At 43.4% G+C, this 13,738-nt stretch overlaps 1 protein-coding gene across 2 annotated transcripts in view; it reads right to left on the bottom strand.

Annotated features, from left to right (window-relative positions):
* LOC147031647 (tetratricopeptide repeat protein 1-like) overlaps window positions 1–7,733 on the bottom strand; it is a 60,318-nt gene extending 52,585 nt beyond the window's left edge. Inside the window, exons 1-4 of one of the 2 annotated variants that reach the window (XM_085866357.1) lie at window positions 7,541–7,733; window positions 6,698–7,111; window positions 5,378–5,438; window positions 3,452–3,564 (exon numbers count right to left, since the gene is read on the bottom strand). In XM_085866357.1, coding sequence (XP_085722483.1) covers window positions 3,452–3,564; window positions 5,378–5,438; window positions 6,698–7,108 — 585 coding nt within the window. In that variant the 5' untranslated portion in view covers window positions 7,109–7,111; window positions 7,541–7,733. Of the gene's footprint in view, window positions 1–3,451; window positions 3,565–5,377; window positions 5,439–6,697; window positions 7,112–7,521 lie in introns of both variants that reach the window. The other variant, XM_085866352.1, reaches the window with a different exon arrangement.
* Window positions 7,734–13,738: the final 6,005 nt, after the last annotated feature.

Genomic DNA, 13,738 nt, shown 5'->3' with positions numbered 1-13,738 from the left:
ACAACGTACGGGCTTCCGGAGAGTGATGACTTCGTGTATTCTAATAATTTCTCGATTTCTTATGCGCATTTATAGAGAAACACAATGGCCCAAGTTATGATCGTTTTCATATTAGACGGTGTATAAATATCGGGAACATCAGAGTGCTGGTATGCTCCGAACCAGGAAGTAAATTTTTTCTCTCTCTTCTCTTCTCTTTTTGTTTTTCCTTGCCACGACATTGCGAAAAGGTAAAATACGTTGGCGCTAATTGAATAATTGGGTATTAAAAATAAATTGCGAATAATCGTAACTGCGAATAATATCGAACTTCCGGGTCACGCACGTACGGCGAAGAAACAGCCTGTGTGGTTTATTTATTTATTATTATTATTTTTCTTTTTTACGGGCACGTACTAGTTTGCTTTAAAGTTTCGAAAAGTTCACGTTACTATTTAAAGATTATTCCATTTATCGTATTGTAATTTCGTAAATACATTATTTATTTCGTAAATACACGATATATCGTAAATACGTAAATACATTATGACGCGTTTCGCTATTGGCTTAATAAAGGCACGTGATGAAATATCGGAAGTTGTTGCTGTTTTTTAAAAAAAAAAAGTTTTTTTTGTTTTTTTTTAGCCAACAAAACCTTTAGGACGCTGCTCGTGGACACATTTGTCCTTGTTATGGGTTAAGGCCCATACTTTGGTTTCTGAATGTACTAGCCACTAATATGTGTCACGGCCATGCTGGAACAGCACATGGCAGAAGGATTCAACCTTGCCTGATGGTGCATTCTGAATGTAATGACCACAGTGACATTGCTTTGGCAAAACTAGGAGACAAGGCATGAAATCCAGTGTTCGCCACTGAATTCGTGCCTTCCGGGAGAAACCTCTGCGCAGTGTAATGAATCTGATTTTCTGTTCCATGAAAGAAATGATAACCTTACCACTTGTGCAATGCCATTAAAATATCACCAGTTTTATCAAAAGGTAAATTGACATGCCAAATAAAGCAATTGTTCCTTCAATCATTAATCTTATGATTGCAGTATGTCGCATTTATCATTGAACTCGTGGTATGTTCATGATGTAATTGAGTTTATAAAACTATATTGGCCTGGCTCAGAGTTTATCTGTTCACATGCACATGCAGAAAACAAAAAGTCTGATCATCAAGCAGTGTGTAAAATTTAGTGATCTTAATTGGAAGAGGTCCAACCGCTTGGCCAATCTTGCGATTGGATCACAGCCGCACGATCATTAGGACCATGTGCCACAGCTGGGTTTGACAATATTCTCTCAGACAGAATGCCTCTTCCCCACCCCCCCCCCCACTTCCCTCCAATTTTTGTTTTTATTCCACTAGATTTGCACAAATGTCAGACATTAAAAAAAAAAATTTAATTAACATAACTTGAGAGTTCAAAGAACACCTTACCCCACACAGTCTTGAGAAAAAAGAACATGGGCGGAGTCTGTGAGTGGAAAATGTTGTTCTATTTTGTCCAAGTACTGCTAAACAAAAGGGTTTTGAAAGTGCCAACGGGGAGATTTGTGTTCTATAGTGTTCAATATTTTAATCGGAAGTTTACCGCCATTGATGCAGCATCCTTTACACCACCTTAACATGTTACATTAGTCATTCAGGTCTGTTGTTTGTGTCCTTTATGACATCCTTCAAAACAGCTCGGTTTCCAGTTTGGAATGATTTTCAGTTTTGTTTGATTGCTGAAAATATAACATTCAATTGGAATCAAGTAGTTCCTCGATCATAAACTGGCGTTTGTGAAAAGACAGATAGACAAAGTGAACCAACTGCATGGGTGAAACTGCAGAACTTTTGAAAAAAAGGAAAAGGAGATTTTCTGAGGTGGTCTGGGAAAATATTGAAAATTGATGTCAAAATATGCATTTTGGGGGGGGTGATCCTGTCCATACTGTAACAAAAAAAAAAACTATGCAAATGAATGTGATATTTGGGGAAGAATTTTTTTTTATTTCACCTGAACATTCATTGCTGGAGCCTGGTGTTGGCTTAACGGTTCGGGTGACTGGCTTAAGATCTTCGAGTCTTGGATTCGAGTCCCTCTCCTGCTGTTGAACGAACACCAGGCGGGTTGACTCAGTCCGTCATACTTCCGAGGTGTGCAAAATGAGTAACAGGGGGCACTGCAGCAGCGGGTATTGCATCAGCGTTGACCAGCGGTCGGAGTCGTGAACATATAAATGATGCGAATATGTCTGAAAGGAGTAAAAATGCCACAAGGGAATGGTAAGTTTCGAGGTACTTAGCTGAATTGCCCTCTGGAACCTGGCAGGGCTGAAGGCAGGAATATTGATGAAGGATCCAAGGAGAAATAGACTCTGAACTCTTCTGACGAGCTACACCAACCCGTGTAAACCAACGCGAGACGTGCAAGGTACCACAAAGGCAAATAAGAGCTCTTTACACATGAGCCACACGAAGGTGCCAATATCAAAGGAAGAATCGTTGCTAGCGAAACTCCACAATAAGGGTTGCCCTTTTCAGCACAACACCAGGCACAGATCTCTGTCGAGTGGAATGCGTCTGATAGACACCAAAAAACGGCGGTCGATCGCGCCCAAAACGCCAAGCAGGCAGCTCTTTCGCGTGGAAGGAAGAAGCGTCCAAGGCGTCGGAATCCAAGTCAGTCCTTTATTCCACCCGCGAGCGAACAACCCTCTCATCTCTCTTCCGGTTGCACCCGGTTTTGGAAAAACCCCGATCAACCCGAGATCGAGAATATTTACATATCGCAACTTGAAAATGACACCGCTACAGATCACAATGCCATGCAAGTTCTTCTCTACCTTTTGTGAGATGATAAAAGAAGAAATCTTCCGAAGGATAAATAGTAAGTCCCGTCTTGGCGATAACTCAAGCAGTCTTCTACAGCTATTATAAATCACCCACGTGGGATGAATGAACGTCATAGCCTTCAATTCTGATCGGGGAAACCCCACCTTTTCCTTTTCCTTTTCCTTTTCCTTTTCCCCGACCCCTTTTACAATTTCCTCCATGTTCTTATAAACTCATACTCTCTTTCTTTTCATTCCAATCGCAAATCAATACTACACCATTAATACAACAAAATAAAATGTTAAACACTCGTGATGTAAACAAATATAAATGCCATTCCAACCTGATAATCAGTACAAACAAATCTGTCGGCGAGGAAAGGCAGACATGCAACACGGACATACACACACACAATCCTGCCTGGCGGACATCTAATCACGGCAACGCGCTTGCAAGCTTTTGTACCTGGGTAATTTCTAAATAAATAAAATAATAAAATTTTGATAAATTTTTAAATAAAATATAAAAAAAAAGTATCATATAATCAAAACAATGTTGGGGATTCAATAACAAAAACACATCTATTTCACAAGGATGGTTAGAATTGTGCAACTGCACACCCCAGAAAGGCCAAACTTACCAGGCGGCTGAGGGCTGCGGCTCGGTTCGCAAACAAAATTGCACGCTCGGTAGATGCAAAAAGTGGACACACTGACAGTGCCTTCGAATACAGCCGCACAGCTTCGGAACTTGCTGAAAATAAGGAGTTCAAATCAGCAAGGTCGTGAACTCATCTTCAAAAGCATCTAATGAACAACTAATTATCCGTATAAACAAAAGTGTGTGCACCAACATGAATAAATAATTTAATTGGTGCATAAAATTGTACTTTTAAAATTCCACTAAAACATGCAGCTCATACCGTGTGTATTCGGTTTCTGCTCAACACTTGCCTAATGAGTGATGTTGCACAAATAGGTAAAGCAGCTGGGCCTCAAATAAATAAGTGTGTGAACAATATCTGCCCAGGGTTGCGTGTTCTATGAACTCTCTAATTTGTCTAAATGTAAACGGATGTTCTTGTAATCTATGTTAAAGTATACTGGTGTCTCGTGAAGTCCTTGTCCAGCATGTTATACATGCACAAGCTCCACCATGACCAATTGGGTATGCTCTCATTGTGTCTTGAACCTTGGCATATATTTTACTTGAAGGTTTGTGCATTTTATTGACGAAATTACCCAATCAGATGAAGAAATTACGAAACCAGATGAATAAAGTTTGAATGTTGGCCTCCAAAGCCAGCCGCCGACTGCACATCCTCCTTCGTACAAAGTCTATCCTTGGCACATCTGAACTCCTGTCCACCGACAAGGCCTTCATCCACAGCTTGATGGAGAACTGTTCCCCTTTCTGGGCTGGCACCCCTACCTCACATCTTGCTCAGCTTGACGCCGTGGAAACCAAGGCCTTCAAGAGTGTTGGAATCTCCCATGCTGAAGCTGAGTCTATGGGCTCATCACTTCGCCATCGCAGACAGCTCTCTCTCCTCTTCCACCTACTTTCTGGTCTTGCACCCTCTGCACTTTCCGTTCCTTATCCGCTCCCCCCCCCCCACTCCCACCAACCAGTTTTCTGCAGGCTCACACCCTCGTTTACCCCACCCAAATCCCTCGTCTTATTTTCCAGTTTTTCTCCTTCTCGTTTCCTTCTCCATGCATGCGCGTTTTGCGTCCTGCTTTTGTCTATTACGTCGTGATCCGTCAGTGTACGAGCTCTTCCATGAGTCTCGACTGTGTACAAAGAAAAAAAGTCTGCTGAATGAGCCCTGTTTTAAAATTTCCCAAAAGCAGCTTTGTGGAGTGTGTAACTACCCACAGAGATTCTCGACATTTTTTTGTGTCATTGCTGTGTTGTTGTTTCTCCTCCTCCTCCCCCCCCCACCCAAACAATACTGAAAATTAATCACTTTTGTGAATTTCATCAATATTTTACTGCATTCTTAAGTTTAAAAATGTTGTATCAGGGCAGTTCCATAAATTTGTCGACCAGGAAGTCAATATTTCAAAATGAAATTTTCAGCACAAATTATATATCATTTTGAAGGGAATTGTACAAGCTGTTCAAAAATTGTAAATTATAAATGCACTTTTTTGAAAAAATCTGCACACTTCACAGAAATTTTTAATTGAACTTATGAAGTCAGAAAATTCATTTTTTCTGTGTACGTCCGAACACATGGTATTTTTTTTTTTTAATTATTCCAAGGTCATTAAGGTGTTAACACTATTTTTTCATTGTTACTTGTTTTCGACTAAACACTTGTCATATCATGGCCAAATAAAAGTTCTATATTCTCAATCTTTGTGTCTGTGGTATCTTAATAATGTGTCCAAAATGTACGTCTGAAATTATAGAACTGCCCATCAGATGTTATTTGAATATGTCGATTTGGAATGTTTGATAAATATGCAACAGTCAATCCCACAACTTCCACAATCATCACCACCAACAAAACCTCAAAAAAAAAATAAAATGCCATCACCATTATTTAAATTAAATTCACCTCCAGCCTTAAACTCCTTGTTTCCTTCTGTCTTTATTTTCAAGGCTTCAACGCGCAGTTCCTGAAAGAGGAAGAAAATAAATAAAAGTTGAAAAACAAAACAAAAACATGAGCAATTCTAATCGGCAGGAGAAGATGCTTGAACAAATGGGAAAGTGTCAGTCAATATCAAATATTGCTTGATGCTCTGATACAGGTTTAACCAGCATAGCAGACACTTGCATTACAACGGTGGATCAATTGAGAGGATCAAGACAAATCGTCGTTGGTACATTCGCATTCTGCGTCCATCTTTTTTGAACCAGTTCCAAAAAATAAAATAAAATAAACAAGAGCGAGAATTGCTTTGCAATACACGTCCCCTGCCTATGTGATATTTTCTAAGTCCAAAAAGGGCATAACTCTGTGAAAAATTGACGAAACTCCCTGCAACTTGAACTTGTTCTGCAACTTATCATAGTAAAGTCATGTTCCAAGTTTCAGTTGAATATGTTAAAGGGTATGGGGGAAAAAAGTCTGAAGCAAAAAAAAAAAAACCACGGGTGGGACAGACGGAGAGATGGAGAGCAAACCTATATTACCCTCCGGTGAAATCGGTAGGGGACTAATAAAAGGAGATCATGTAATGTGGCCATATTATGAAATAATACGACAATCATGGAAAACTCGTCTTCACAAGAAGTCTAAAGTTGGTCTGTTTTGGTGGAAAAATAAGGACAATCAACTTTCTCAACCAAATGTTACCGACAGTCGAAGAGAAAGTGAAGTGACATTTCGGGCTCAGCCTCTCTTCAAAGCAATAGAGCAATCTCTTTCTCTTGCCTTCAAGAAGGGCTCATGACCGAAACGTTTCTTCACTTCCCTTCCCACTGAGGTTAGCATAGCCCTCTCAATGCGAGCCACCCAGTGAGCAATCAGGGTGGAGAGTTATATTCCATCCCTGTAAGGCTTCACTGTCATTCTGGTTTCTGATGTACCATACTCTGTTACAGAGGGTCGGTGCTGCCGAAGAAGTTTCATGGCAAGGGTTGTACTGCGTGGTTTGCCATTCCCTTCCCTTACAGTAGTTTTGGCCAGGGATTTTGTAATTCAGCCATCGTGCCGGCAATAGCTCACTTACTCTTCGCGAAGGACACCGTGGGTCGTGTGATCTTTAACGTCCACCAACTATTTCCGGCAGACAGGACTCCCAGTTTAACGTCCATGCTGAGATTCAAACCCAGGTTCGACAAGCTAGACAGTATATAGGTGAGTGTGCGTGCGTCCAGGTCGCACTGTGATCAAGTCCAAACAAATTAACACTCACAAGGCTAGTCTTACCTCCTTCTCCTCGTCTGTAAGGGCATCCTCAACTCGGCGCTTTTCTTCCTCCTCTTGCTCTTCTATCTTGGCGTCAGAAAGTGGCTCATGCTCGTCATCTTGGCTCTCCCCCCTCATATTTTCATCAGTCCTCGTATCAAGCACATGAACATCCTTTATCTTCTCAGATAACCCACAAACATCATCCGGCTTGTCTCCCGCTGTGCACTGGGGGTGACATTCACCGTCGCCCGTGCTTGCCTTTCGTCGTGCGGGGTCTTCCTTTAACCTGGGGGCCTTTTCACCGGAGTCTGCCTCGACCGGCGAAGAGTTGTCACCAAGACAGTCGTAAAATTCTTCATCAGATGCTGCGCATTTATGTTTGACATCTTCCGTCGTGAATGCATCGCTTGCTTGGTCACGTTTCTCCATCACCTGTCACCACCCATTGAAACACGAAAAATGCTCAATCTTGTCACCATTGTGGGCCAGCTATTTATTACGTACGCAAAAGGGACACACCGGCTTGATTAGTAGAACCAATCCACCCTGGGGGTGTGTTCAGTTACCAAACAGCAAGTTAGTGCTTGCCATGCCAGCCGTTCCGTATCAACGGTTTCGAATGCAGTGCTTAAGTCACTTGGCGAGCGCTCTTCAAGAAACTTGGTAAGTGAACACACCCCTGGACCTGGTGTGTTCGTAATAAGTACACCACTGATATATAAAATTGTAAAATAATGGTCTGTGTTTCAGATGTATCGTGCACACCGAATATTCAGGAACAGTTTATAAAAATGCAGAAAACGCAACACTAACAATGACGACACGAAATTATAAGAACGTACAAAAAAAGAACAAACGTACGGCCACGGGCAACCAACAGATATCGCCGGCTGGGAATCCTCTTCCTCTTTACCATTTGTGTAATAATCTTCTTCCGATGACGGGATTATTTGTTCTTTAGCTGATGCCATTATTAATTACACAAAAACACATTACGACGAATGTTACAAATATCTTGTATTCAATTGTTTTAAATTCGACGTCATCAGTCAAAATGGAGGCACCCCCAAAAGATGGAAATCAGTATTGCTCAACAAATGTATGGTTATACACCCCTTGTCCAATATCCCGAGAAAGACGACAACGAAGTAAAAAAATAAACAAATATGATAAACAGATTGCGTTGACAAAAGGTTGGACAGCCGAACAACTTGTGAAAGTTAAAACAAAAATGAAGAATTTACAACGAAATAGTTGTTCACAGGGGGGTGCGTTCCGTGAGCAAGCAGCTTGCCAAAGCTTGTCAGGCCAACACATTTCATACTGTCTTCTATCTATAATTCCAGCAATCTCTGTGTGTCTGTGTGTGTGTAACCGCTGTTTCTCGACAACCGCTGGTCCGATCTAATTGAAACTTGCCAGGTATATTGCTGGGGACCTGAGGATGTGCCTCTTCAAGGTTTGATATTAATCGGACAAGTGCTTCTCCCAAGTTATGGCCATTTATTTACCAACCAATGACAGGACACGTTGCTACGTGGGCGTGGCCGATGGGGGAAGAGATCCTCAGCCACGTTCCCCATTACGGGATACAACGTACGGACTTCCGGAAAGTGATGACTTCGTGTATTCTAATAATTTCTCGATTTCATATATAAACACAATGCCCCAAGTTATGATCTTTTTCATATTAGACGGTGTATAAATTTCGGTAACATCAGAGTGAGCTGGTCTGCTCCAAAATTCTTCTTCTTCTTCTTTCGGCTGCTCCCGCTCGGGGTCGCCACAGCAGATCATCCGTATGATCCGCATAGTGATTTGGCACATGTTTTACGCCGGATGCCCTTCCTGACGTAACCCTGGTCGCCTCTTACAACGCTGGGATATGGTACACCTATTTTAACCGGGGTATACACCGGCCCAGTATACTGGTACTCATTTCGCCGACCTCAGAAGGATGACAGGCTGAGTCAACCCCCTGGTGTATTAATTCAGTGGCCCAACGGGGCTTGAACTCAGGACCTTTTGGATCCCAAGCCGCTGCCCTAACCACTGCGCCAACACCAGACTAAAAAACCGTTTTTACAGCCATTTTTCCCTGCTGTGCTGGGGTTAGGCTTTTTCTTGAGGCAATGTTTTATGGCCGGATGCCCTTCCTGACGCCAACCCTGGTCGCCTCTTACGACACACAGGGATGTGGTATACCTATTTTAACCGGGGCATACACCGGGACCAGTACACTGGTACTCACTTCGCCGACCTCAGATGGATGACAGGCTGAGTCAACCCCCTGGTGTTAATTCAGCAGCCAACGGGGCTTGAACTCAGGACCCTGGGATCCCAAGCCGCCACCCTAACCACTAAGCCAACACCAGGCTTTGGTATGCTCCGAACCAGGAAGTAAAAAAAAAAATTCTCTTCTCTTTTCTTTGTGTTTTTCCTTGCGATGACATTGCGAAAAGGCAAAATACGTTGGCGCTAATTGAATAATTGGCCATTAAAACTAAATTGCGAATAATCGTAACTGCGATATGCAAACTTCCAGGCCATGCATGTACGGGCATGCGAGAGCGAAGGAACGGCCTGTGTGGTTGTTGTTTCTTGCTCGCGGTTTGAAAGTTTTTTTCTTTTTTTCTTTTTTCGGGCACGTACTCGTGTATTCAATAAACAGAGAGGAATACTGAATTTGAAGTGCGAACAATAGGTTTCATTTAGGCGCGGGCACAACACAACACAGCTCCGGAACATGGGTGGGTCACATGGTCACATGACTCCTTAAGGCCTAAGTCACATTTGCTCTACGGCTAGGATACGGCGGCCGTACCCCCCTTGAATTGACAGAAACGTGTGGCGGCCGCAGAGTTTCTGAGGTGGCCTCACGGTGGCCCTACGCCGTATGGCTATCTTTTACAGGCCGTAGGGGTCGCCGTGGAATTATAGCGCGGAGTTATAACTTTTTTTCATTTCTACGTTGGCCGTAGCAATTCGACAAGCCAAGCTGTGACGTAGATGTGTTCCACGTGGACTGTACGTAGGGCGTACGGTGGGCTTGCGTTATTCATGCATCTGCCGTAGGCTTTTGTCAATGAAAAATGAATTTTGCCAACCCCCAAAAAATTGCGACGGCCGCACTATTTCCACGGTCGCCGTAGGGTAGTCCTAAGGCGTCCCTGTGTTCAACGTACGGTGGCCTTGCGGTCTGTGTGACTACCTGCGGGCAATGCAGGGTTGACGCACGGTTCCCCTACGCCCGCCGTGCGTCCTACGTACGGCCTCTGTGGCAGTCTGCATCGACCGTGCGTCCACCGTGCGCTACCGCTAGAGATTGGAGTATAGGTGTTTGCCTATACTCCGAACTGGTATATTCAGTTATATATATTATAGTTATAGTATATTCAGTTATATATACTGGTATATTCTGAACTGTTATATTTTTATTTCAGTAAAAAAAGAACTGGTATATATATATATATATATATATATATATATATATATATATATATATATATATATATATATATATATATATATATATATATATATATATATATATATATATATATATATATATATACCCACTTGTTACCGTCCGTCTGGCCGCAAGTTCGCCTTTGGGCCCCCTGCGGTCGCCTTGCGGGCACCTTGAGGATACCTTGCGTCTGCCTTGATAATTATATGGCTGCCGCAGGGACGCCCTTAGGTCACCGTGCGACATCAAATCAAAGACCGTACGGCACCCCCACGTTTTCGGTCTCCACAATTTCTATATACGCCATGCGGCTCCCCAAAAAATAAAAACATATGTGACTGCTACATTGTGTGACCGTGGAAATACTGCGGCCGCCCTATAATTGCTAGTGGCCATAGATTTTGTCGACCCTACGGCCGTCGTGCCAAATGTGACTTAGGCTTTAGGCCTAACCACGCCCCGGTGTACCCGTGCATACGTCTCACCTCCCTTCCCTTGACCTTGTTGACCTCCCTTCCCTTGACCTTCCCTTGATTGAGCATTGCTGGCAGGCTTGTAGGGGGCAGATGTGGAGTGCTTAATGGCATTCATTTTACAAAAAGTTCTGAATCTCTGAACTTATAAATGATGATCCATTATCTGATACAATGAAGTTCGGAATACCATATTGTGTGAACATGGCACGTAGAGCTTCAATTGTTTCAGCAGAGGATGAAAATGGCACCACGAGACCTTCAATCCATTTGGAGTGGGCATCAACTACGATAAGGAAAAGCCTCCCCTGAAATGGACCAGCATGGCCGATGTGTAGTCTGGACCATGGTTTTGATGGCCACGACCACATGGCCAATGGAGACTGTGGCGGTGTCTTGGCATGGGCTTGACAAGTATGACAATGGTCAGGCCACCAAACATAGGCTCAGGCAATAGCCTTCATGGTGACTACACCTGGATGAGCATTGTGGAGTTCACTGATAATTTTCCCGTGGAGTTTAGGTGGAATTATCACTCAGCTACCCCAAAGCAGGCAGTCTTCATCAATAGAAAGCCCATCCATCCAGATGAGGTATGGTTTCGCCCCTTCCGGTGGTGATGCCCAATTACCTGACATCACACAGCGTTTAATTTGTGACAAATCTGGTTTGCTATTGGTAGCACAAGCAATTTGCTTAGCAGTTATGGGCGCCTCATCGTGAATGACGTTAGCCATGAGATGAATGATATCGCCAGATAGTGGAGGTTCTGGGATGGTTACGGGAAGTGGCAAGTGACTGAGCATGTCAGCACAGTACATTCCCTACAGCCTGGCAAGGGTCAATGCCCAACGTTGTACACGACCTGATGATGGGGTCAGAATGGATCTGGTTTCTCCTAGGAGACCAAACAAGGTTTTTGATCAGTCTCAATGGTAATATGTCTTCCAAAGACATATTGGTGTACCCCCAAAGGTTCCCCAGCACACGCTAATGCCTCTCATTCGACTTGAGCATAGTGATGGTGTGTCGGATAGGGTTTGGGATGCATACACAACAGGCTGGAGATGCATACAACCGGTTCCATTTTGTTTGCATCAACGCACGCCCGATGCCGTATGAAGAGCTATCACAACTCAGAATAAGTTCCTTGGATGGGTCGTAATGGACAAGCAACAGCAAGGAGGACAGCATGGTTTTAGTGGCCTTGAACGCTCTTGTTTGGGCAGCTTCCCATTACCAGACAACGCCTTTCCTAAGGAGAAGATGCAGAGGCTCGACGGTTGTGTTTCGTTGAGGCAGGAAATTACCAAAGTAGGTCAACATACCCAGGAATGCACGAAGTTCTGAAATGTTTTGTGACATTGGTGCATTCACAATTGCTTCAACTTTGCTCGGAGAGGGCAAAATGCCTTGACAGGAGATTTGATGACCCAGGTATTGAACTTCATGTGCTATAAAGGTACACTTCTTTAGGTAACCCAGCTTGTGACATAACCCAGCTTGTGACAGCCGATTGAGGACTTTGTTTCGGTTCTTGAGGTGTTCATGTTGTGACTTGCCAGTGACGAGCTTGTCATCCTGAAATACGACTGTCTTTTGTACAGTTTTCAATGTCTCCCTCTTGTGTTGGAAGATTTGTGCAGCAGAGCGTATGCCAAATGGTCATCTCTTGTACATGTAGAGTCCTCAATGAGTGTTGATGCATGTGTAGGACTTTGAATCATCATCCAGTTCCATTTGAGCAGAGGCATTGGTCAAGTCAAGCTTAGTGAATGTGTGGCGACCCATGATAGTGGTGAACAGATCCTCTGATTTGGGCAAAGGGTCGCCATCCAGCTTTGAATAGCAGTTGATTGTCATTTTGTACTCCCAACAAATGTGCACTGTTCCATCTGCTTTGAGTCTTGGAAGGATAGGTGCCGCCCAGTCAGAGTACTCGACTGTTGAGATGATGCCCTCACTCTGCAGGTGGTCAAGCTCACATTCGATCATTGATCGTACCATATAGGGCACAGGTCTGGCCTTATGAAACAATGGCTGAGTATCTACAGAAACATGAATTCTCACTTTGGGCCCTGCAAAGGTACCAACACCATCACTGAACAGGCAAGGGTACTGGTTGAGCATGGTATCGTATCCAGATTCAGTTGGAGACTCTATTTACATCACTCTAATGAAGTCTGATTATTCGTAACCAATCTCGGCCGAAGAAGCTTGGTCCTTCTCCACGTGCTATCAGTAGTGGTAGGACATGAGTGCTGTTTCCAAATCCGACAGTTATGTTAGCTGAGCCAACTACAGGAACCACCTCCTTGGTGTATGCTTTCAAGTCAGGAGATACAGTTCGGAGTGCAGAAGCCTTTCTCGGAGGGTACATGAAGGTGAACTTGCTCTCGTTCATAATTGATCTGGAAGTGCCGGTATCAACTTCCATCCTCAGTGGGATCTTATTGATTGTTACCTCAACTATCATTGCAGCATCGGAGCTCTTTGTTCCAACAGAGAAGACCTCAAAAAGTTCCTTACTTGACTCTTGGCTGTAGGCTGTGCTCTGTGACCTCTCATCCACTACATCAGGGTTCACCCCAATGTGATAAGCAGGAGACAAGTTCTTCGACTTGGATTGAGAACGACACTTCAAGTGTCCCCGCTTACCACAGTTATCACAGGTATAATTGCTGTACCGATTCTGGAAAGCTTGATGATTACCACCACAATGCCAACTACTTACTCCAGTCTTCCAGGTAGATTCAGAAATGTCAGGAGGTGGAGGTCAATTTGGTGGCTTGCTAAAACACTTTTGCTTGTAGCCAAAGGTTACCTTGTTAACCGATGGGTTCTGCTGGATAACTTTTAACTTTTTAGAGCTCATGAATAGGCTTGAGGCAGTTTGCATTCACGTAGTGGCTATTTCCATGATTTTGCCAATTTGGGGTCGGATTCAGAGAGGAGTTTCCGCAGAATTGAGTTGTCATTGATGCCTGTTATAAAGAAATCACGTGACATCTCTTCGACTTTGTCTGTTGCTCACAATATTTGGCAAGTCGGCATAAATCAGCCACAAACTCGAATGCTGACTGCCCATCTTGACGATGGTGGGTTTAAAATCTATAC

Source organism: Eptatretus burgeri, chromosome 2 (assembly GCF_056783735.1).
Source record: "Eptatretus burgeri isolate ZD-2024b chromosome 2, Ebu_testis_v1, whole genome shotgun sequence".
In the NCBI taxonomy this organism is placed as follows: domain Eukaryota; kingdom Metazoa; phylum Chordata; class Myxini; order Myxiniformes; family Myxinidae; genus Eptatretus; species Eptatretus burgeri.
This window is presented reverse-complemented; position numbering and strand designations above follow the sequence as displayed.